The 25,804-nt window shown below is 32.8% G+C and overlaps 2 protein-coding genes across 4 annotated transcripts in view; one reads left to right on the forward strand and one right to left on the reverse strand.

The window, feature by feature from the left end:
- Positions 1-25,804, reverse strand: part of LOC6051685 — a 505,391-nt gene that overhangs the window by 290,288 nt on the left and 189,299 nt on the right. The gene's annotated exons all lie outside the window — the stretch shown is intronic.
- The window catches only part of LOC6036699 (fasciclin-3), a 164,883-nt gene that overhangs the window by 94,851 nt on the left and 44,228 nt on the right, over positions 1-25,804 (forward strand). For all 3 annotated transcript variants that reach the window (XM_038251267.1, XM_038251268.1, XM_038251269.1), the window contains exons 2-6: positions 20,794-20,914; positions 23,962-24,170; positions 24,236-24,361; positions 24,425-24,613; positions 24,679-24,857. In XM_038251267.1, the coding sequence (XP_038107195.1) occupies positions 20,794-20,914; positions 23,962-24,170; positions 24,236-24,361; positions 24,425-24,613; positions 24,679-24,857 (824 nt within the window). The remainder of the gene's footprint in view (positions 1-20,793; positions 20,915-23,961; positions 24,171-24,235; positions 24,362-24,424; positions 24,614-24,678; positions 24,858-25,804) is intronic.

Consider the following 25,804-nt stretch of genomic DNA (forward strand, 5'->3'; position numbering starts at 1 on the left):
AGATAACTGTGAGTTGAGCGCGGAAGTTCGTGTTTGAACAAAATTCACTGAACTGGTCGATCTGGCAAATAGAGTGACAATTAATTTGTTTTGTTGAAGCGGGTATTCACTGGAAAAAATAAGTATGAAAACTTGTAAATAGAATAGAGGCTAATGCAACGATAATTGCCAAGTAGCAAAAATACGTAGAGTGCTGAAAAAAAAAACGAATTCTTCAGCTTTATTTTGCATTTAATTTTTTTTTTTAGCCAGCATTCAACAATTTGCATTGTTGACTTTGAAACTAAACTACACGGATAGAAATCTTGTAAGCATCTCCGGTAATTCTGTGTTTTCTAATTCGTAAACAATGTTTCCAAAATTGTCAGCATTTTTTCCGATTTTGAACAACAATGTTGTCGATTTTGGATACATTTCAATGTTTATGAATTCTAAAACATAGAGTTACCGGATGTGCTTACAAGATTTCTATCCGTGTATGAAGAATGAAGTTGATAAAAATGTCAAAAAAACACTTGCAACATTTGACACTTCCCGAGCAGACGGAAATAACTTCGGAATAATATTTTTTGATATTTTAAAATACTAGGTCAATAACATTTTATGTTTTTTTATAACAAGATTTGTTATTCGTCGTTATGATTTTTTTTGTTATTGGATTGTTATTGTAATAACAGACTGATAACATTTTTAGTTATTCTTCGAACAAATTATTTTAACAACTAATCCGATAATCCCAATAACAGTTCGAGGTATTCTTCATTAACAAAAAATGTTATTCTAAAGTTGTTTTGGCTTTCAACCAATATCAGACCATTAACAAATTTTGTCATGGTAACATTAACTGTTGTTAACATCTTATGCAAAAATGGATTTTTCAATAATATTCCATAACACTTTTTTTTAACAGTATTTGTTATTGAAATGGCATGAATTTTGTTTTTACCGTCTGCCCGGGTTGCATTACCTTATCCTAATTTTTCATTTTCCGCAAAACCATTTATCACCTTTCCAAACCTTTAAAGGTGTTTTCCTCTCTCAAACCATACACGCAACACGAGCTCTAATGGTACATCTTCTCGGGTGGTGGCAGAAAAAAAATGCTGTTGCCACTCGTTTTTCCCCTCATAATTGTTGCCAATTAGCACATCTCGGATTTCTTGGGCATATTTTCACCTCAAACCACCTGCGTCAGGGTGTCACTTGCCCCCACTCATGTAACAAATCACTTTTCCGACAGATATTTTTACACCTTCTCTCTCAGGCACAAGTGGATTCAATTACCAGCGAAGGTGATAAGTTTTTAAAAGGTGGAGTTGGGCTTGTAAGAAAATTTTCTATTTAATTAATTCCGCTGGGAGTTTTGGTTTGGAACGGAACCTGGTTTGGACCGATTGACTTGGGTGGTTTTTCGGTGGTCATTTGCCATTTCTTGCTTTGTGAGCTTTTGGTTTGTTTTGCTTCGATGGTTATGATTTTGGTTTCCGTTTTAAGACTGTGACTTCCCTGGGCGATTGACCGGTTTCGAAACCAAAAGTTGGCGACTTACGTAAAACAAAGTGGAACTAATTTATAACAACGTAACAGTTTGGGGTTTGCGATTTGGACGGATGAAGAAACCGGGTGTGACAATTGATTGAAGTTGGTACTCTGAAGTTATTGTGGCTTTTTTGTTAGTTTAAGGTTGATCAATTTGTCAAATAGAATTTTACTTTACACTTCACAATGTTTACCAGTTGTTCATTGAAAAACAAAGTTCACGATGAAGTTCCCTAAACATCCTTTAGTCAAATAACTTTCAGTCAAACGCTTTTTAAACTGATGTTAATTTCCTTAAAATGCTTTAATTTAACACTTCTTCGGCGTCACCATCCGTTGCAGTAGTCCCATTAGCAAAGATACACACCAAGTGCGACTTGTCCAAGCTGCTTGGAGAGACAACATCTCAGGCAGTAAATGGCACACATACTGCAAACACACTCACACACACACCACTTAACTCAGCGATGTTTAGCTCAGTCAGTCAGAGATTGCGACATGGCTTGGTCGACGTCGCCGTTGTTGGCACTTATGCTGTGCCGGTTTGACGTGGTTATGTTTTTGCACGAGACAAACCCCCCAAACCAACCCCCAAACCCCCCCCCCCCCCCCTTCATTAAACCAAATTTAAACTCACACAAGCACACGTCGCACAGAGTTTGTGTGTCTCATTAGCGAGTTGCTACTGTCGTTGGCTGCAACGAAACTCACTCGTTTCGGAGAGTTTTGTTTATGTTTTTCATTTAAAAGTTTCTACCCCAGTCAAGTGTGCACACAAACACACGCTGACTCAAAATTCATTTGTATATAAGGGAACGTCTGTTTTTTTGGGTACTTTTTCACATTTTGTTATTTTTCAAAAAAAAAGTCGTCAGTCGGGAAACTGGAACTTTTCGTCTCGCTTGTCCACCATTTTCCGGAAGAGTTTTCCGCAACCGAAAATTCTGCGCCGGAATCGAGGAGAGGGGGACAAAACAAAAACATTGTCAAATATGCTGCGGAGCAGCTTCGGTGAAAACTTTGATTGCTGCTGGTGTAGCTACTCAGATGTCGCACCAGACACACCCTCATGTGAGATTGTTTTTCCGAAATTTTCATTCGTATTAATGTGCCATTTTGTTGTTCGCATTTCGGTGAGTGAAATATTAAGCATGGCGGAAAAGACAAGAGTCGTTACTGTTTGTTTTGGATGTTTTTAAAATGGAAATGCTTTTAGCCTTGATTTTGAAAAATAAATTTGGGAATTTTTTTTCCTAACCCAACTGTCAGTCGCATGATTGTGATGCATGACGGCATGAAAGTATATCAGAATCTGCATGAAATCTGTCCTCATGCATTTTTTGCGATATAGGGGTATGACATTTTTGCCCGTTACCGACAATTATCGACATTACCGACGGCTGATTGATTGTATTGGAGAAAAAAAACTAAACAGAACGAGGATTGAACCATCAACTTCTTGGTTATTAGTCCAACACGCTACCACCGCGCCATGGACACTTGATGAATTGAGAGGGACAGAGCACCAACATAATCTTCTCTCTGGAGTGTTGCTCGGGGACGCGCCAGCATTATATGTGTTGGTGAGAACTGCTGATCGCTGACATGTTTACACGCGGGCAAAAATGAGCTATGAGCTTGCAGCAAAAACTGTTAGAAAATGTAATATTTTCTGCAGCAAAACCACTGTTGCAGATTTTGATATATATTTTTCCTTTTGGGTGTATCAGTATAAAAAAGCAAAAGTCTTCTTTTGTCATCAACAAAATACTAAAATACTGATACTCATTCAACATTCAAATCATTTTATTCAAGCAATTTATAAACGTTTCTAACAACGTTGATCAAAGTGTTTGATTCAAGGACCAAATTAGAGCACAAAAGTTTTGCGAGTTTTATTTATGGTAACTCACAATACGTTTGCCCATTGATAAAAGGCATCATGGTAGTAAACTTCAAGATTACATTAAAAATATTAGACAATTTGTTGAAAAAATAATCATAACTTAAATCGTGGTCGAATTAATAACAAAAATATTTAAAAACATGTTTAAATGTTTTGTCTCCTCCCCGTCTTTGAATTTCATTCCACAAAATAAAATGGCAAAAAAAACAAATTATAAGAAAATAGCTTTTAAAAATAAACATACATAATTAATGATGATGCTGTGGATTTTGTATGGGGAACTTTAAATCTATGTATAACTAATGATAGACTATTAAATACGCTTATGTTTCTTCAAGCCCTTTTGAAATTAATAATTTCTTGAAAGAAAAAAAAACAGATCGAAAAAGACGTCAAACCTCATAAAAATATGTTTCCTTTTGGAAAAGTTATCAGTATCATAACATAATCATACTGTAAGCATTTTTGCATGATTATTTAGACTGGTACAAATTTTATTTGAAGTTTTTGTCTCCCCCTCCTTCAAAGTTGGCCCGAAAAATCTGGGGGTAATTTTTTTTTAAACCGCTTCAAAATTTCAAAAGGAAATTTAAGTTCAATCAGCTGAAATCAATATAAAATGCGTTTTCCTGCGTTTCGAATCACTTTTAGCATGTTTGAGTTGATTAAACAATCTTAAAAATTTCAGAAAATTTTTGGATGTTGATGTTTTTTTGTTTTTGCTTATAATTTTGTTTTCGTCAAATTTTTCAAAAAATCAAATCAAATTGTTCGCTCTACAGCATTGCCTTGGCGTTCTCGATTGCGAGATTCCTACTCGAAACTAGGTGTCCGAAAGATTGATTGTTGAGGCAATTGCAAACCTCTTTTTACACCTAAGCTTCCATCTACCCCGGGATTCGAACTAACGACCTTTGGATTATGAGTCCAACTGCCTACCAGCGACTCCACCGAGGCAGGACCCAGGGAGACGACTCCTACACCTGGACTGAGCTAACGACCTAACCTCTAGGTTAGACCGGGACCAACATTAACTTCCCTGTCCGACGGAAGGCGTGATCAGACAAATTTCGTCTCAAAATTTGCCACTGGGACCTTCTGGGATCAAACCCAGGCCGACTGGGTGAGAGGCAACCACGCTTACTCCTACACCACGGTCCCGTCAATGTTTTGTAAATTAATGAGTGCAAAACAACTGAACTAGTGTAAAATGCATTTTAAAACACTTTTTCTATGCAAATGCTGAAACTATGGCTTGTTATTTCAATATTTATATATTTTTATTTATTTTTTTGCAAAAAAATCATCAAATTCCGTATACTTATAAAAAACTTCAATTAATAATTTTATGGGATAATATGGGGAAGAAGCAAACTTTTTTATGATTTTTTGCTTTATTAGAGTTTTTTTTGTGAAAACTTCTCAAATTTTCACAATATACAATATTTTTTTGGAATATACCAAAACTCAAATTTTCACAATTTACAATATTTTTCGAAAACACTTAAACAAATTTATAGTGTGTAATATGGATAAAATATTTTGAGAATTTTTTTAATATTTTACAAACAAAACTCTAATAAAGTTAAAATGCTTACAAAACTTCGCTTCGTCTTAAAGCCATATTGCGAATTTATGTATTGTCGAAAAAATACTAATTTTGTGAAAATTTTAGCATTTTCTTCGTCATTTTGCTTCGTTTAACATTCATATTTCAAATAATGATAATTTGGGTACTTTCGAAAAAATGTGATATTTTACAAAAAGAAATCTAATAAATGTAAACTGCTTACAAAATTTGGCTTCATTTGATACTCATATTAAGAATTATGAAATTTTCAAAACAAATTCGGTATATTGTTTTTTTGCGTATTTATTCGTCAAAACTTACTCTGTTTTCGAAAAAAGAATATTTTTAGTGATAGCTTTGAAAAATTTACATGATTCGTTTTTTAAGTCTATTTTAGAAATATTTCAAAATTGGATAGAATTATCGAAGTAACGATAGTTTACCGTTAAAATGTAAAATAAAATTTTCAGTGGCCTATACTCAAACGAAAACAAAGATTTATTTTGTGTATTAATCATGGTTCAATTTAAAATCTTTCAAAAATGAACACGAAATTTAAAAAAAAAACCTATTTTCAATCTTAAAATTAGGAATAAAAACAATCGTTGAATGCCAATAACGTTGTTTTCTTAAATCAGCTTAAAATTAACAAAAAATAAAATACTTCAAAACTCTTTACAGATTCTTAATCTGAAATGTTACAATTTGGACATTGAAACAGTTGCGGATCATTTTTTCGTTACATTTTGCTCCGCGAAATTTTGGATTGCTAAGACGAAGTTTTTCGTCAAAAAGTGGAACGATCAGAAAATATGGCTGGCAAACGTGGAAAAAGTTCATTTCATGACATTTAATCAAAATGTACATTTTAACTATGATTGCTATAAAACCAATTGAAATTTATCAGCGGATTTTTTTTTTTTTTATTTTGAGGTTTTGATAGGAACTGTCTGTCAAATGATTTTTTTTTCTGAATTACGGTTGTACGATGAACTATAATGAACTGCATTACCAAATTCAGTAATTTTCAGATTTGCTAACTGTTCAGCAGTTGTAAATTTGTTAAATTTTACCAAATTGGATGAAAAATCCATGTGCAGCCTGTTACAAAAAAATTGCATCATATCAAGTATTTGCATCCCGAGCAGACGGTAATAACTTTGGAATAACATTTTTTGTTATTTGAAAATACTAGGCCAATAACATTTTTTGTTATTTATAACAAGATTTGTTATTCGTCGTTATGATTTTTTTGTTATTCGATTGTTATTGTAACAACAGACTAATAACGTTTTCAGTTATTCTTCGAACAAATCTTTGTTATTATTTTTTGTTATTTTAACAACTAATCCGATTATCCCAATAACAGTTGGAGTTATTCTTCCATAACAAAAAATGTTATTCCCAAGTTGTTTTAGCTTTCAATCAATATCAGACTAATCACAAATTTTGTTATGATAACATAAACAGTTATTCAACTCTTATGCAAAAATGGATTTTTCAAGAAGAATCCATAACATTTTTTGTTATTTTAACAGTATTTGTTATTGAAATGACATGAATTTTGTTATTACCGTCTGCCCGGGATGTTAATAGGGATAGTATTACTCATAGATTGGTAATGTAATAAACGCTGATGTTTTTCAAAGTGCCGTAATCATGGGTGACATTGGGTCTGGGGGTGACAATGGGTCATACAAAAAAATCCAAAATTTGTATGAACCAAACTCACCCTACCGTCCAATTCAGTGAAATTGCTTTAAAAATCGTTTTGACAGGATGTTTTATTTAATAACACTTGAGCATTAAAAAGTCATACTGAATTCAACCAATAAGAATAAAAAAACTGTAATTTTATAACAAACCTTGAACATGGAACATTTTGTAGCTCTGCTAGATATTTTAATGTTAACCACTTTTGCTCGAAATCGATTCAGTTTCTGCGACATGTATCACCTCAGGGCGGCTAAAGGAAGGAAAAACTTTTATCAACAAGCTTCGACATTCCTGATCCTACGGGCAATAAAACTGCGAAACTAATCTTTCATCTAATGTACGCTAAATAGTTTTTCGTTCCGCACAACAGAAACCGTGTTTTCCCTCTCATTGGACACACTTGCTAATGAGTTGTTTTGTAGGAGATTAGCGCTTTGACGTGTGCTGTGTTGACTCAGAATTTGTTGCACTTTAAATGATTTAATTTTAATTTGACCTTGCTTTTTAAACGACGCAAAATTTTGCATCCCAAAGTTGCTAACTTCAACTCACCAAATCGCCGGTTTCAAACGACCCTAAAAGAGAAAGTTTCCAGTGGATAAAAGGCTCCACTCTGGTATTGCCAGCAATATCCGATTCCAACCCAGCGCCACTCTCTCGAAAGGGGATTAGTTTTCTGATTTTTGGAAACATTTTGCACACTCACACACAGGCAGGTTCGCTCTCCCGGCGAGACTAACCGTCAAAATTTTAATTAGTTACGAAACAGTTTTGATGAAAACTCGTTTTGGCACACAAAGTAAATCGAATTTTTCGATGAGTGCTGCAAACACATCTCGAAAGTGTAAACATTCATTAGCGGGCCCATCATCGCTGGGTGCTACAAAGTTAATTAGTCAATTGCAGATCGAGTCGAACGAAGAGAGAAAAACACGTGTTTTATTGTGTAACACAATGTGTTAGGGACGGTGCAACGATTTTTCTTCTGTTTTTGTTTGGTTTTAATGCAGCATCGCTTTGCGCTGGGCGCTGGGAAAGAAACAATCAATTAATTTCGCCACACAGAGCTTTTAAGGCTGAATTTCCCATCGATGGACCGCAGAACTCAGCTCTGATCTGCGATGTTCGATAAGTGCAGTAAAATGGTTTAAATTTTCCTTTTAGGAAAACTTTTCCCGGAAAATGAAGGAAACTGACTTTCAAACGAAAACTCACTTTGTTTCATCAAATCAAAATCAAAAGTCACTCTCTGAAAGCTTCCCACAGATGCAACGGCAACCGAGTTCACACACACACGCGAGATGTTACATAAGCCACATAACCACTGACTGACAGAGTAAAGCTCAAAAGTCACAACCCCTTCCTTCTTCAGGTCCAAACCAAGTCAGTCAGTCAGTTGGTCGCGTTGGTTCGCGTGGTGGTCTTTGGAGCGCATGAAAATCATATTTTGAGAGGCACTTTCGCTCCATCCATCCATCAGAGATCAGAGAAAGCCCACAGCATCCGCCACTACCGCGAGCGTGGACTGACAGTACGAGATGATACCGAGGGTGATGTGAGAGATCCGCGATTTACGGTAGCAGCTGCTGCCACACCGTCGACGACGTAATTTGATTAACAGTCTAATTGTATGAGATTTTCACATTAGATGGCGTTGAGAGCGCGGATGTAGAAAACAATTTCCTGGAATGTGGTTGCGCTGGTTTGAGGGATCCTGTGATGATTTCAGAAACACTTCGTGTTACGTAATTTGAGCTTTGTGAAGAATTCTGTGTCATTCAGAATATTCCAAAATTGGTCCTCTGTTCAATGTTGTATACCAAAACTTGCGCAAGGATCTGGCCGATTAGTGATGTTGAAAGGAATCGCATTAGTGGCCAAAGTTCCTCAAAATTTTACATTTTTGAAAAAATGTCGCCAGCCTGTTATGTCCAATCCAGCTCATATTTGGGGAATGACATTTTTGTTACACTCTAATATATACGTGAATAGCCCTTTTTCTGTGAGGAATGCAAAAACAAACACCATCCAAAAATGACGTAGCAATTTTTAACGATTTACCTTCCCCTTAACCACTTCATAATCACGTGGGCGAATCCAAATCTCTTTCCAATCGCAAATGAGTGAGATGTTTAGCTCTTTTTGTTTATCTTCTGTTTGTTTCCTTTCTCCACTTCACCACACTCGGCGGGACGTTGTTGTGGTCACATTCTGCGTGCTTTGGAAGTGCATGAAAAAAAGGTGAGAGACTCTTCGAAACATCGCATCGCACGAAAAACAAACACCCACACACTTGCCCAAACACAAGCAAAAGTGATTGTGTGTGCCGCATGCAAATATCTATCGACGTTGACGTTGTGCTTTCTTGTTGTGAGAGGGAATTGATTTTTTTTTCTCTCAAAAAATATTGTTATAAAATGACAACACTGAAACAAACGTTAAGAGCAGTTCTCTCAGATTTCGGTCATTTGATTTTTTTTTGTATTTTTTAATCCGACTGAAACTTTTTTGGTGCCTTTGGTATGCCCAAAGAAGCCATTTTGCATCATTAGTTGGTCCATATAATTTTCCATACAAATTTGGCAGCTGTCCATACAAAAATGATTTATCAAAATTCGCATTTGATGTCCTCTAAAACATATAAAAAAAAAATAGTGTTTTTTTTGCAAATCAAGTTTAAGTGACAAAAAGTGAAATTAAAAATCACCAATTTGTTTAACCTGTCACTTGTTTTCAGTGTAGTTCTTAGCCATACCTACAACTTTGCCCAAGATACCAAATCGATCGAAAATACTTTCAAAAGATACATATTTTTGAATTTTCATATACCATTTTTGTATAAGTAGCTGTCCATTAGGCCGTCCCAAAAACAAAGAAAATTTGTCAAATCTTCGGTGCTCACCCCTAGAATGATAGATTAGAATGTCAGGAACAGTGTTTTCATACAACAAAAAATTCCCAAAAATGGTTTACAACTCGCGCGCGGAGCTTGAATGAAAAAAGTGCATTTTTCGAGTATTTTTATTTGCTCGCTCAAAAACGATATTTGTTGATAATATTTCATGAAAAAACATGAGATTTTCTCATAATATGACGTAAACGACAAATAATCATAAATCAAAATTAATTTTATTAAAGTTCATATCTCCAAGCTGTGAACGTGATTTTTTTTATGTATGTACATTTGAATGAAACAAATTCATTTATAAAAAACTATTTTTTCAAAAAAAAGTTGGCCATTATAGCTTTATTTGTTCATATTGAGAAGAGCACAGAGCAGTACATATAAATATGTCGTTTACGTCACATTGTGAAAAAATCTCATGATTTTTCATGAAATATTATTATATAGCTTTTATTGAGTGAGCAAAATAAAAATTTCCAAAATATATGCCTTCCCGTTTGTAATCATAGTAGACAATGTTTTATGCTAAAAACGCTTATATACCAAGAATTTTGAAAATTCGTCACTTTTTGTTCACTAAAATGCAAATATCTTGGCTTTGCGTGGACGTAAATTGAATGTTAAATAAAGCAAAATGATCTCCGTAAAATTTCCTATAAGCTGAATGCATTAGTTTTGGCTGCAATTTTTTTGGCCCGTTTTAGGGGGTGATTTTTGAAATTTTTTGGCTAAAAAATACAATTTTTCTCTTTAAAACGCCCTGCCATGCCCAAAAACAAGCTTTTATGGACTATGTCTGTACAAAAATTTGTTCAGGGGACATTAAACTTTAACTTGAATCTCATGGCGACAAAATTTCCCGAGCAGGGGTAAATAACACGGGAATACCAAATTTTGGTATTACTTGAGCAAATAACAGCGACCAAAATGTGCCCTTGGTTGCCCAGTAATAGATGGTAAAATACCATGAAATCATACCAAAGTCTTGTATGTGGGAGGGCACAACAATACCAAACCATGTTATTCCAACGTTAAAATAATACCTCAAAATAGAACCATTTCAATACCAAGTTGAGGTCTTCTGGATTTTTGAACATTGCTTGAATATCAAAACTTGGTATTGTCATGGTTTTAATTTTAGGTATTCCCGCGCCCTTGGAAAATCATATTTTGGTATTCCTGTGGTCTTCCACAAACATGATATTGGTTTGATTTCATGGTATTTTACCATCTATTACTGGGCAACCAAGATCACATTTTGGTCGCTGATATTTGCACAAGTAATACCAAAATTTGGTATTTTCATACCATTTTTAGTGCAGCAGTTGCAGTTAGTGAAAAAACGGAAATGATCCATATGCAACAGCCAAATCTACTCACCTGATGATTCCATGTTGTTCTTAGTGATATTCTTCACCACACCGAATGCATTTGTCATTGATGAACGGCCTGTGCATGAAGTTCTTGAAGATTCTGAAAAATAACAAGATTTAAAAATAAGTGTTATTAAAATAAAACTGGATTGAAATTCACCAAAATTCAATAATCTTTCGATTGACTCGTTTTTCAAAGTATTTGGTTTTTATTCAAGTCATTCTATCGCAAAATTTATTATCTTGTCCAAATTGGGAAAAAAATCCCATAGTTTTAGAGAAAATTGATGAAACCTTTCAATACCAAAATAATACCAAAATGTGCCATCCTGACTTAGAAAATTTTCCACAATTTCAAGTAATTTCTTTAGGGGGTATATCAAAAATGTTTAAAATCAAGTTTGAAATTTCCGGTTTTCAATGAAAGCATTTGCTTTGAGACATAATTTTAGCGCAAAATTAATTATTTTGTCAAAATTGGTCAAAATTTTGCCATAGTTTCAGAGGAATTTGATAAAACACTGTAATACCAAAAATACCAATATGTGGTGTTCGACCATTGACAAATTTTGCAATTTTGCAATATCAAAACAATACCTTAAATTGGTATGATACCACATTTTGCTCTTGCATAATCCTCAAGACAAATTTTAAATGGTCCAGGAATACCAAAATTTGGTATTGATACCAGAGAAAGGTATTATTACGCATTTCCCTTGTTATTTACCCATGCTCGGGTTGAATTACTTTAGTATGATTGTTACTCGCATTTCTGAAAAATACTCGAAAAATGCACTTTTTTCATTCAAGCTCCGCGCGCGAGTTGTAAACCATTTTTGGGAATTTTTTGTTGTATGAAAACATTGTTCCTGACATCCTAATCTATCATTCTACGGTGGGCACCGAAGATTTGACAACTTTTCATTTTTCTTGGACGGCCTACTGTCCATAAAAAATAGTATGGAAATTACATGGACAAACTAATGATGCAAAATGGCTTCTTTGGGCATACCGAAGGCACAATAAAAGTTTCAACCGGATTCAAAAATATTAAAAAATAAAATTGAAAAAAGATCGATTTCGTAGAGAACTGCTCATGTGTCAAAATATTACACCACCAACGATTATTTTTTGCCTACTTTTTCCCAATTCCGTTCTAGCATTCTGGAGAGGAACTGTTTTCCTAGGTCGTATCGTATCGGTTTTGGTTTTTGGACGTTGCGACCATCAACGACTACCAGAAGAGTTGAACAATTAACACTGCAAAAATTCAGGGTTTTTTTTCTGAAATTTATAAATTAAACTTTTTATTTATTTTTTGTTTTATAAAGTCAGAAAACAATTTCAAGTAAATTTCACAAAATTTGGTTTAACTTTTTTCACCGTGTACCAAAGACCACTACGATGACGTTGACCCACCCAACTACCACAGGATGGAACCGGTTTTTCGCATTTCGAGAGATAGAGAGAGAGAGAAAGTGTGTGTGGTGCCCTAAATGAAGGTTCTTTGTATGCAAATGTTTGATTCGCGAACTGTTATTCTTGCGCTAGTGTCTGCTTTTTTTAGCCACTTTTTTTGGTTGGACGTGTTTTGCTTTGTGAAGTTTTATTTTTTGTGTTTGTTTTTTTTCGAACTTGTGGTTCTTTGTCTTTGGTGGTGTCCTTTTTGGGGGTACGTGTGTGTATGTCCAGCAGTTCTTTCCAGGTGACTGTGCTTTGCGTACCAAATCCAGGTTAATACGAGGTCTTCGAACGATGAGGATGGCTTAGGATGCTTGTGATGGTGGACATGCAACAGTGGGTCATAGTTTTGAAAGATTTTTTTTTGTAATTTGAATTAAGGATTTTTTTTGAGGAACGAAATTTCTTACAGATTTTAAAACTTTAAATTTTAATAATTGACTATCATTTTTAGTGAAATTATTACACACTGAATTTATGAATCTGAAATCTTCAACAAATTGAAATTGTCATGCCAGCCCGGCTCTCTCCCTCCTCATAAAATCTAATTGCACTTGATTGCTGATGGCCGCGCCACGTGTGCCCACATGGCGAGGGGCAAATAACCGACTCTATTAAACGTTCCAGCACTCTGTATTGAGACCTTTTTTGCTGCAGCTGCCGGGCCTTTGAGCCGCAATTTTCGCAACTAACCTAATTTTCCGTTGGCACTCGGCCACGGATCGTAAATTTCCGGTGGAAACTTTTTCGCCACTCTTAAGGACTCCCCCCCCCCCCTCCCCTCCGGTATCGGTTTAACTTTATTTCCCAGCCGAAACAAAATCCCGGCCCAGCACTAAACATGTTATCTCCAGCTTCACCAACCATCAACTAGCCGTCGGCGACAGGTTTCTGGCCACGAAAAGCCAGTAAACTACTTTCGTGCTCCGGAGTGGGCCTCAAAAAGGGGACACCCACTAACACGGCTATTACACGGGGCCTTCTCCGCCGTATTTTTTGGGCTTTTTGCAGTCTGATAGTGGGGGGGATCATCCCCGGGGCTAGTGTGTGGTGGGTTCTAACTCTCCTGTGAACGACCATCAGCTGACAGCTGGAAGAATGAACAGTCGAGAAAAAAAAAGTCGAGTCCCAAAAACATGAACGTAACTGACACGCTACACAGGAGGACGACGATGAGGCTGTTGGCCATTTTTGGGGTGGCATCAGAATTCCGGTCACTAGTGGAAAGCTCTTCTATATATGCCGGGGACAGTTATTTTTTTGTCTTTTTTCATGTAGAACTAGACTGATTCCGAGGAAAGCCGCGACCACGCCACGGACAGATCATATTTTTTTGGCTTGCGCTGTCATTTGCTGTCAGTTGAGGTAAATTTATTGCTGGAGGGCTTCTTTCATGTAAGCTGATTTGGGGAAAGCTTACGTTGAGTAGATTTAAAAAAATATGGAAATTCTGAAAGCTAAGCGATGAATGTTCATATGAAGTGTTTCTTATATTTTTTTTTAATTCAATTTTGATAAATTTTAGACCAGTAATTCTGAAAACAATTTTCAAATGGCAAATATCACGAAGGCAAAAAAAAACAAAATTCTGACAATATTTTTGGATTCATTGAAAAAACGAGTCTAGAGATGAAAAACATTAAAAACAAGAAAATAACTTGTTGCATAAAGGGCTGAAATAATAAAGAATAAAAATATGTCCCATTAAAGTATAACATTAAAATCGACTTTCCAGCACAGCAATTTTTCAGTTCCTTTTGGGAAAAAATATCTAAAGAATTTTTTTTGGATTTTGATATTTATAAAACTCACAATTTGGGCAACTTATGTTTTTCCATATAACCATATTAAACCATAATTCTGGTTCTCTACAATTTAGCATTTTTTTTGCATTTTTTATTTTGATGAAACTTTGTCCATGCATTCTATATGTAAAAAAAAAATTTTGCATTATTAGTTTTCCATACAAGTCTCTATAAAATTTTGGGGGCTGGTCGTACAAAATGCGCGTGTAAATGTAAAAAATTCTGTAGGCAAAATTTAATTTTATTTATTAAGAGAATTGAAAAAAAAACGGATATTTTGATTTCACTTTTTGAAGGATTTGAGGATTAAAAAAGCAAAATCTGTTTGAAGAGATTTTTAGAAAACCGTGTTTTTGTGAAAATATCGAAAATATCGACAAAACATATTAAAGAATTTTTTGACAAAGAACTTTGTCCTAAGGGCTCTATTCTGGTGAGGTGTCAATCCAGAAAAACGAAAAATGTCGCGCGTTACGAAAATGTTGCATACTTGGTACTGCGGAAGGGGTCAGCAACGAATGAAGTGTGGCAACAATGGTGCAACATTCTCGCGTGACAGTTCCAAGAAAGCAGGAGACGAGGCAAAATTTGCACCATGTTGTCACATTTCATGCGGACTATATAAGCTAACAGATAGCCTCTGAACAGTTAGTTTTGACCGAAAATCCGTCAGAGACGGATCGACGGTGGTAATTTTATTGCTCACACACACATACACACATTGAAAGACACAGGTTGTGCACCACCTTTGGAGGAATTCTGTTCTAAAGAATATTGTTAGAACGGTCACTCGGAAACCAGAATGATTCAAGGCAATGGGGTTGGGACCAAACTGGTAGGATATTGGCCACACCCGGAGTGGCTATGGCCCTGAGGGAAGGTTCTACCGGGGGGACATTTATCGAACCATACGACTTGGGGCAATATGGGTATCAAAATTCATGGTTTTTGATACTGGTGATGAAAATGGCCATTTTGACAGGATTGGCCACACCCGGAGTGGCTATGGCCCTGAGGGAAGGTTCTACCGGGGGGACATTTATCGAACCATACGACTTGGGGCAATATGGGTATCAAAATTCATGGTTTTTGATACTGGTGATGAAAATGGCCATGTTGATAGGATTGGCCACACCCGGAGTGGTCATGGCCCTTAGGGAAGGTTCTACCGGGGGACATTTATCGAACCATACGACTTGGGGCAATATGGGTATCAAAATTCATGGTTTTTGATACTGGTAATGAAAATGGCCGTTTTGACAGGATTGGCCACACCCGGAGTGGCCATGGCCCTGAGGGAAGGTTCTACCGGGGGGACATTTATCAAACCATACGACTTGGGGCAATATGGGTATCAAAATTCATGGTTTTTGATACTGGTGATGAAAATGGCCATTTTGATAGGATTGGCCACACCCGGAGTGGCCATGGCCCTTAGGGAAGGTTCTACCGGGGGACATTTATCGAACCATACGACTTGGGGCAATATGGGTATCAAAATTCATGGTTTTTGAAACTGGTAATGAAAATGGTTATTTTGACAGGATTGGCCACACCCGGAGTGGCCATGGCCCTGAGGGAAGGTTCTACCGGGGGACATTTATCGAACCATACGACTTGGGGCAATATGGGTATCAAAATTCATGATTTTGGGGGTTGGTTCTACCGGGTGGTGCCATTGATTGAATAAATTTAATTAGAATTAATTATTCAGTATTAAATAAATAGGCAAAGAATTAAAAAATATAAATAAAAATAGCATGATTTTTAGAGTTTTGTACAAAGTTCTTTGTCATATTGGTCATGTAGAACATAACCACCTGCACCTTTTTTTTAATGCAAAATCGAATTTGTAATTTACTTGTTGATATGTACCGTTTTCAAGGTACCGTAAACCGGGGTGACTTTGATAGGATTTCAATTTGTTTTTAGAATATTTTCCAACAGGTAAGGTTTTTCTCAAGATTATTATTTTTAAAACATGTACTGGGGTAGGCCACACAAAGTCCATGCACTATTTTGGAAAAAAAGTTTTTTCAATAGTGTTTAGAAAAATAGTTACGGTCAAAATTCTTGGTTTTAATTCCGGGGTGACTTTGATAGTCATAGTTTTTCTTGTTAAAATCATATTTAAGATGTTCAAACTTTATTTGTACGATAAATGTACCATCACTAAAGTAGCTAATATAGTTTGTGAGAAAAAAAATCAATGTTTATATTAAGTTAACTAAGTTTATAAGCTTTTTAACAAAATACATATAAATTTTAGGTAAAATTGTTAAAAAGTCGGAATTTTGCCTGAAATTTGTTCAAAATAGTTTTGTTTATAAAATTATCGATTTATATTGCATTTTAAACTGAATTCGAAGCACGAATCACAAGTTTTCACTTTTTACATGAAATTTGTTCAACTGAATTTGCCTATAAATTTGGAGATTTTTTTTAATTGTGTTTCAAAAACACACATTATTTATTATTTACAAACTTATTTAACCTTCTCCTAGTGAAAAATTGTCCAAGGAATCCGAAAATGTATTCCGTTTTCCGATTAAAAATCATGTTCATTGAGAAAATCATGACACTTTGAAGAGTTTAAAATAATGACTTTCATCCACATTTTCTTAACTATAGTTAACTAACTTTATAAACTTTTCAAAAATTTATGAAAAGTTCTTCATGAGGTACTTTGAACACTTCTCTACCACGGTCAGTATGTTTCTGAACCATTCCTTACGTATTTTAATTGTACTCTTCATTTTGCGGAAAAATCGCAAACCTTTTAAAGTCACCCCGGCTATCAAAGTCACCCCGTTTTACGGTATTCCAACTTTTAAGAATAAAAATTCGATTTCTTCTGTTTTTTTTTTTACATTTTAAAAATACATCTCAGAAACATTCGCATAAATATTTTTTGCATTTAAAATTGGATCAATCAATCCGAGAAATCGTTCGTTAAAAATTAAAAGTTTCTCAGAATATAATTGCCCGTATTTCATAATTCCAGATAGAGAATTCCAGGAAATTTCTTCAGGTGTGCTGTTCTTTCAAGAAGTATTTAAAAAATACAAAAAGATAAAAAAATATCCATAATTTTCCTAAATATAGCTTTAACATGAAAACGGTAAATTTAATTTAAAAAAACGTTACTTAATCCACCCTCAGGTGGTTAGTGCCTTCCTCACATTTAGAGGGTAATGCTATACAAAATAGATACAAAAAGTCAGTGTTCTATCAACTTGATTCATTATTCATACCATCAGATTGGGTAGTCAGATCTTCATAATTCAAGGCACTTTTGTGCTTATAACTTTTGATAGGGTTATCAGATCTTCAATCTTTTAAACTCGTTGAAAGGGTCGGACAACGTTTTCATCGTAATATATGAGATCCGACCTCTAAAAAGTTCATAAGTAACACTTAAGTGCTTATAAATTTTTAAAGGGTCGTCGAATCTTCAAGCTTCTAAATTCGTTGAAATGGTATTTTGAATACATCTCTAAAAATGTATAACATGAAGGGGTTTCTAACAAAAACCACCCTTTTTACAATTTTCCGGACTTTTGTTAAAATCATTTTTTAGCTAAACTTTATAATTTTCAATAGCGACTTATGGGACCAAAACGGTCCAAATCGGATCAGCCAGTGCCGAGATAATCCAGTGCAAATTTTTTGATCAACATCCCACCACACACACAGACTTTTGTTCAGGATTTGATTCTAAGTCGATAGGAATACGTGAAGGTGGGTCTAGGAGATCAAATTTAGAATTTCGTTTTTCGAATGATTTTATAGCCTTTCCTCAGTAAGATGAGGAAGGCAAAAAATAAAAAAACTTTACGATTTCAAATTTGGTTTTGCTAAAAAAATACTTTTTTTTGACAAAGTTTGCGATATTTTCCAAAAACAAAAAAACACTTTAAAAATTCTTATTTCTTTAACCAGATAGCACTATGGCTCAAAAGATGTCTTTTTAGTCCCCTCTATCTATTCTCTATCTATTTTTTGTTTGAGAATGTAAAAATACGTATTTTGGAAAGTTTGTAAAATCATTTTACATAAAAAATCTATTTTTTTTTTTGGTAAGTCCTTACCATAACCAACAACTTTGCCAAAGACATCACATCGTTCAGCAATTCTCTTGATACATTTGCATTTCATACATTTACACTCCCATTTTTAATGACCAGCCTCCAATTGTTTTGTGACTTGTATGGAAAAACTAATGATGTAAAATTGCTTCTTTTGACACATGGAATGCATGGACAAAGCTTCATCTGAATTAAAAAAATCGCCATAACTAAATTTATCAAAAAAAAAAAAATACGATCTGTTTAAAAAAAATCATTAATAATGTTTAAAAAAAACATTTTTGGGGTCAAATTTGGCTGTATTGTTTACTAATGTTTTCTTTATTACATTTGAAAGTAATTATGCAGTATTTTTTTACTGCCCCAGTCTGTGCCTCCAAGCCTTTTTTTTCAATTAAAATGATAATGGTTTCATTTTAGAGTTAAAAAATTTGTTTTTAAAAAATGAAGATATTGTACGATCAGTTCCTAGCTGGACTCGGTCGCTGGAAACGACCGGCGACTCAACGATCGACGAAATAGGCGGCGGGCCAGATGCGGGCATAAAAATGTCAAAATCTCTACCCCCCTCACTTCGTCTCACCATCCAGCTGCAGCTTTGTTGACAAACAAACGGAGCACGCGGTCGCATGATGGCGGCATCGAGCCAGAATTAGGGGTGATCATGTGATTAAAAATGAAAGTTTTTTCCAGAAAAATAATATTTTTCCGACCGAATAAAAAAATGCGAGCATGTTCAAACAATTATTCCTGATGTCGGAGAAGTGATAGAAAAGCAAAATTTAATTCAAAATTTTTCTACAAATTGATTTTTTTCACTCCAACTGGGAACCCTTAGGTCTATCCACGACCGTTTCCAATGACCGTGAGAAGATGCCAGAAAATCCAGCTGAGCTAAATCCACAATATGCTATAAAAAACATGTAAAAACTTAATAGATAAAAGTTATTTATAGGAGGTGGTATTATTAGCCACATTGTATCAGAAACAAAAATTATTTTAACAAGATAATTACAAATATAGTTACTAAAATTGAAACCAGAAAAACATAAAAAAAGAAAGGCAAAAAAATTTAGTACAAAAAAAGGTGCTCAAAATGACCTCCTTAACACGGAAAAAATAAAAAAATCGGAAAAAAATTTAGGCGGTAGAAGGATTCCATTTTAAAATAGCCATACATTTTTCGACATCTTATGAAACACCTAAACTTTAAGATGAATACTTTTAATTTAAAAACATGTCATTTTGAAAAGAAAATTGAACTGTTAAAAAATAGAATTTTACCATATTACAAATCAAAACATACTCGTCGAAACATTCACTTGCTTCCATTACACGAAACTGTACGTTAACTCCTCTTTAAATAACCAGCAACGTCCCCAAAAAGAACTTTTCCGCCCGCCGGTTTTGCGGTTACATCTAACGACCCCCTTAATTAGTTAATCAGTCAAGGATAATGAGAATATTTTGCTTCATTTTTTTGGTGCGCTATATTCTCATCCCGCTTGTTGCTGGAAGCTTTCAAGTTTCAAATGGGCTTGCAAAAGTAAATAAATGAAACGTCCACCCACACCCAACCAAATTGCTACACTCACACACACACACGAATCGTGGGAGGGACACAAATTTGAAAACTTTTTGCCAAAGCTATCATATTGACAAAGTTGTGATTGTGTGGTGGTAAATTTTCCATCGCCCACTTTTTATGGGAGGAAGGGTGGTGGGGAGAAGCTCTCAGCGGTGGTCCGTTTTAATTAGACGACGACCGGCGAGCTTTTTTTCCCTCCCCCGAGGGGGAGGACCAACTAGATTGAAATGAGATTAGGGTTAGGATTAATGGGAGCCACTGGAACTGGCAGGATGAAATTCTTCTTTTTTCTTCTTGTTTTAGAGGGGGAAATTCTTGGGAGAATCAGGAGGAAACATCAATTTAAGTAGTTAACTTTTTTCGGGAGTTGAGACAGGATTTCGCTCATCCGAAGGGGATTAAAGTAATTTGTGTTCTTGCTCAAAAGTAAAAGAGTCTTTTTTTCCAGCGAGGGGCGGCATATGCCATCACAATCCATTAATCTTGCTCTGTTTAGAAATTTAACATGCGCAAAAAAAATCACTCATGAAAAATTCATACAGAAATTCATTTGCAAACAAAAACATTTTATTCCATCCGGTGGACAAACCGGAAAAACAACAAATCCCAAATCGCTGCAATCCAGTCGATTTGTGTTGCATTGTTTTTAGAAGTTGTGTGTGCATCCAGAGGGAGAGTTTTGCATAGCATTGCATAATTTAAATCAAGTGATTTTATTCCCCTTCCTGTTGGAACTTGCCACCGAAAATCAATATTTGATTATTTTTTTTCCAGCAATTTGTTGCCGCGGTGTTTAAGCTTGAATGCATAATTTATGATGAATTTTTTTTATATCTTTTCAGCCATTATCAGCGCACAGTCACAAATCCGGGTGGACACTGATCCGGCCCAGGTGGTGGTCACCGAGAATCAGCGAAATGTCAGCCTCATGTGCCGTGTTGGACGGCCAATCCAGTTTTGCACGTAAGTTTATTTAAAAAGTTGAAGAAATTTAAGAAATTTAAAAAATTTAAGAAATTTAAGAAATTTAAGAAATTTAAGAAATTTAAGAAATTTAAGAAATTTAAGAAATTTAAGAAATTTAAGAAATTTAAGAAATTTAAGAAATTTAAGAAATTTAAGAAATTTAAGAAATTTAAGAAATTTAAGAAATTTAAGAAATTTAAAAATTTAAGAAATTTAAGAAATTTAAGAAATTTAAGAAATTTAAGAAATTTAAGAAATTTAAGAAATTTAAGAAATTTAAGAAATTTAAGAAATTTAAGAAATTTAAGAAATTTAAGAAATTTAAGAAATTTAAGAAATTTAAGAAACTTAAGAAATTTAAGAAATTTAAGAAATTTAAGAAATTTAAGAAATTTAAGAAATTTAAGAAATTTAAGAAATTTAAGAAATTTAAGAAATTTAAGAAATTTAAGAAATTTAAGAAATTTAAGAAATTTAAGAAATTTAAGAAATTTAAGAAATTTAAGAAATTTAAGAAATTTAAGAAATTTAAGAAATTTAAGAAATTTAAGAAATTTAAGAAATTTAAGAAATTTAAGAAATTTAAGAAATTTAAGAAATTTAAGAAATTTAAGAAATTTAAGAAATTTAAGAAATTTAAGAAATTTAAGAAATTTAAGAAATTTAAGAAATTTAAGAAATTTAAGAAATTTAAGAAATTTAAGAAATTTAAGAAATTTAAGAAATTTAAGAAATTTAAGAAATTTAAGAAATTTAAGAAAATTAAGAAATTTAAGAAATTTAAGAAATTTAAGAAATTTAAGAAATTTAAGAAATTTAAGAAATTTAAGAAATTTAAGAAATTTAAGAAATTTAAGAAATTTAAGAAATTTTAGAAATTTTAGAAATTTTAGAAATTTTAGAAATTTTAGAAATTTAAGAAATTTAAGAAATTTAAGAAATTTAAGAAATTTAAGAAATTTAAGAAATTTAAGAAATTTAAGAAATTTAAGAAATTTAAGAAATTTAAGAAATTTAAGAAATTTAAGAAATTTAAGAAATTTAAGAAATTTAAGAAATTTAAGAAATTTAAGAAATTTAAGAAATTTAAGAAATTTAAGAAATTTAAGAAATTTAAGAAATTTAAGAAATTCAAGAAATTTAAGAAATTTAAGAAATTTAAGAAATATAAGAAAATTTAAGAAAATTTAAGAAATTTAAGAAATTTAAGAAATTTAAGAAATTTAAGAAATTTAAGAAATTTAAGAAATTTAAGAAATTTAAGAAATTTAAGAAATTTAAGAAATTTAAGAAATTTAAGAAATTTAAGAAATTTAAGAAATTTAAGAAATTTCAGAAATTTCAGAAATTTCAGAAATTTCAGAAATTTCAGAAATTTAAGAAATTTAAGAAATTTAAGAAATTTAAGAAATTTAAGAAATTTAAGAAATTTAAGAAATTTAAGAAATTTAAGAAATTTAAGAAATTTAAGAAATTTAAGAAATTTAAGAAATTTAAGAAATTTAAGAAATTTAAGAAATTTAGGAAATTTAAGAAATTTAAGAAATTTAAGAAATTTAAAAAATTTAAGAAATTTAAGAAATTTAAGAAATTTAAGAAATTTAAGAAATTTAAGAAATTTAAGAAATTTAAGAAATTTAAGAAATTTAAGAAATTTAAGAAATTTAAGGAATTTAAGAAATTTAAGGAATTTAAGAAATTTAAGAAATTTAAGCAATTTAAGAAATTTAAGAAATTTAAGAAATTTAAGAAATTTAAGAAATTTAAGAAATTTAAGAAATTTAAAAAATTTAAGAAATTTAAGAAATTTAAGAAATTTAAAAAATTTAAGAAATTTTAGGAAATTTAAGAAATTTAAGAAATTTAAGAAATTTAAGAAATTTAAGAAATTTAAGAAATTTAAGAAATTTAAGAAATTTAAGAAATTTAAGAAATTTAAGAAATTTAAGAAATTTAAGAAATTTAAGAAATTTAAGAAATTTAAGAAATTTAAGAAATTTAAGAAATTTAAGAAATTTAAGAAATTTAAGAAATTTAAGAAATTTAAGAAATTTAAGAAATTTAAGAAATTTAAGAAATTTAAGAAATTTAAGAAATTTAAGAAATTTAAGAAATTTAAGAAATTTTAGGAAATTTAAGAAATTTAAGAAATTTAAGAAATTTAAGAAATTTAAGAAATTTAAGAAATTTAAGAAATTTAAGAAATTTAAGAAATTTAAGAAATTTAAGAAATTTAAGAAATTTAAGAAATTTAAGAAATTTAAGAAATTTAAGAAATTTAAGAAATTTAAGAAATTTAAGAAATTTAAGAAATTTAAGAAATTTAAGAAATTTAAGAAATTTAAGAAATTTAAGAAATTTAAGAAATTTAAGAAATTTAAGAAATTTAAGAAATTTAAGAAATTTAAGAAATTTAAGAAATTTTAGGAAATTTAAGAAATTTAAGAAATTTAAGAAATTTAAGAAATTTAAGAAATTTAAGAAATTTAAGAAATTTAAGAAATTTAAGAAATTTAAGAAATTTAAGAAATTTAAGAAATTTAAGAAATTTAAGAAATTTAAGAAATTTAAGAAATTTAAGAAATTTAAGAAATTTAAGAAATTTAAGAAATTTTAGAAATTTTAGAAATTTTAGAAATTTTAGAAATTTTAGAAATTTTAGAAATTTTAGAAATTTTAAAAATTTTAGAAATTTAAGAAATTTAAGAAATTTAAGAAATTTAAGAAATTTAAGAAATTTAAGAAATTTAAGAAATTTAAGAAATTTAAGAAATTTAAGAAATTTAAGAAATTTAAGAAATTTAAGAAATTTAAGAAATTTAAGAAATTTAAGAAATTTAAGAAATTTAAGAAATTTAAGAAATTTAAGAAATTTAAGAAATTTAAGAAATTTAAGAAATTTAAGAAATTTAAGAAATTTAAGAAATTTAAGAAATTTAAGAAATTTAAGAAATTTAAGAAATTTAAGAAATTTAAGAAATTTAAGAAATTTAAGAAATTTAAGAAATTTAAGAAATTTAACCAATTCTTTCACTCCGTTCCAGATTCACCCTGCCCAGTTCGAGCCAACAGGTGGCGTTGACGCCGGGTCAACCGGCGGCCAACGGCCTCCAGTATTTTGGCGAAGGTTACCAGAAGGGCCAGTGCGGCGTCACGATAGACCGGATAACGACGGCCCACAACGGCCAGGTCAAGTGTTCGGTGTTTGTGGACGGCCTCAGCGCCGAGGGGCTGATCGATGTTGTCGTGGCAGGTTAGAAATTACCTGGAAAGAGAAGCAAGAGAAAAGAGACTTAATTAAATGTTTGATGATTTCAGTGTCCCCGTCTCAGCCGACCATTCAGTTGGAACCGGAGACCACCTACTTTGAAGCTGGCAAGCAGATCACCGCTCACTGCGTGACCACCGGAGGAAATCCGGATCCCCAGCTGGCCTGGTTCTTGGGTAAGTCAAATCTCCCCGAATTACCCAAGAAAACAAACTTTCAATGATTTTTCATAATTCCAGAAAACGACCCAATCTACGACGGCGTCGACAAGCAGCAGGACTTTGAACAGGACGGAACCACGGGAACCGCGCTAACGCTGCGCCGAATCATCAACGGTAACGACAACGGCAAGCGACTCATCTGCCAGGCCAGACACCTTGCGTACCCCGAGGGATCCTCGCAGACCAGCCTGCAGTTGGCCGTTTCTTGTAAGTTTTTCTTCTTCGTATGAAATTTTCTTCAAAATCAACTAATTTACTCTTTAAAATTGTAGTCCCCCCTCTGTACCTGCCAGAGCACACCATCCACGGACTGACTCTGGGTCGTACCGTCGACGTTACGCTGGTCATCGAAGCTAACCCCAAGCCGCGCACCCACTGGACCGTCGACGGAGTCGGCATCGAGGAGGGCACGGAACAGGACCGATTTGCGGCGCGAGTGCCTGAGCAACTGGTAAGTTGCATTTTTTTGTCGTTTTTTCATACAATTATAAACTTAAATTATACTTAAAAGATTTTTAGGTCCTAATGAAACCAACTCACGAAAAAATTACTCAAGCCAATAATTCTTTGGAAAATAATCAATATTAAACAATAAAGATATGGCGCATACTTAAGTCATTTAAAAAAACGTTTAATTAAATTCTATTCAAATTAAACTTATTGCAAATTAGGCAATTGTTTCTTTTGGGTTCCAACAGACAATCTATAATCAATTTAAGCTTATTCTCAAAAACACTTTAAAGATTTGCAAAATGCTATTTAAATGAAAAAAAATATATAGATTTTGGAGCAAAGATGGTTCGTTGAAAAGGGCTGAGTTGGAAATTCTGCATAACTTTAGTTGCTAGATCTATCTTGACTAATTGAAAATCATTTTTGAACTTGAACTGGATCTGTTTTTTTTTTTTTCATCGAAAGCACAAATTTATAAATAACAAACGGCTCTTGTCTCCTTTTAAAGACAAACTCAACAAACTACACATGTTTAGAGGAAAATTTATAGACTTTTTTAAACATAAAAGATTTCCAGATCTAACTAATACAATGAGATTTTTTACTGCGTTTCTTTGATGATCTTTCCAAACATCTACACAGTGAAAAGGCTTTTATTCAGCTGCGCATAAAAGGTCTGCATGTAAAATTTGCCTTGAATTATGTAATACAAATTTACACACATAAAAATATGGAGCTCTTTAATATGTTATACAAACTTATGTAATATTACACGTAAAAGTATGTAGCTATTAAATGTAGTAAAACCAGGTATTTGATCGAAAAGTTGAGCTTTTGTTGGGAAAAAGCTTAGATTTGGCTCAAACTTTTGGGACTTTTCTTTTAACCAAATACATTATTTTGTGTCATTGGTTCACAAATACAAGATTCCATAAGATTTGATGT

Source organism: Culex quinquefasciatus, chromosome 2, assembly GCF_015732765.1.
Source record: "Culex quinquefasciatus strain JHB chromosome 2, VPISU_Cqui_1.0_pri_paternal, whole genome shotgun sequence".
Classification (NCBI taxonomy): domain Eukaryota; kingdom Metazoa; phylum Arthropoda; class Insecta; order Diptera; family Culicidae; genus Culex; species Culex quinquefasciatus.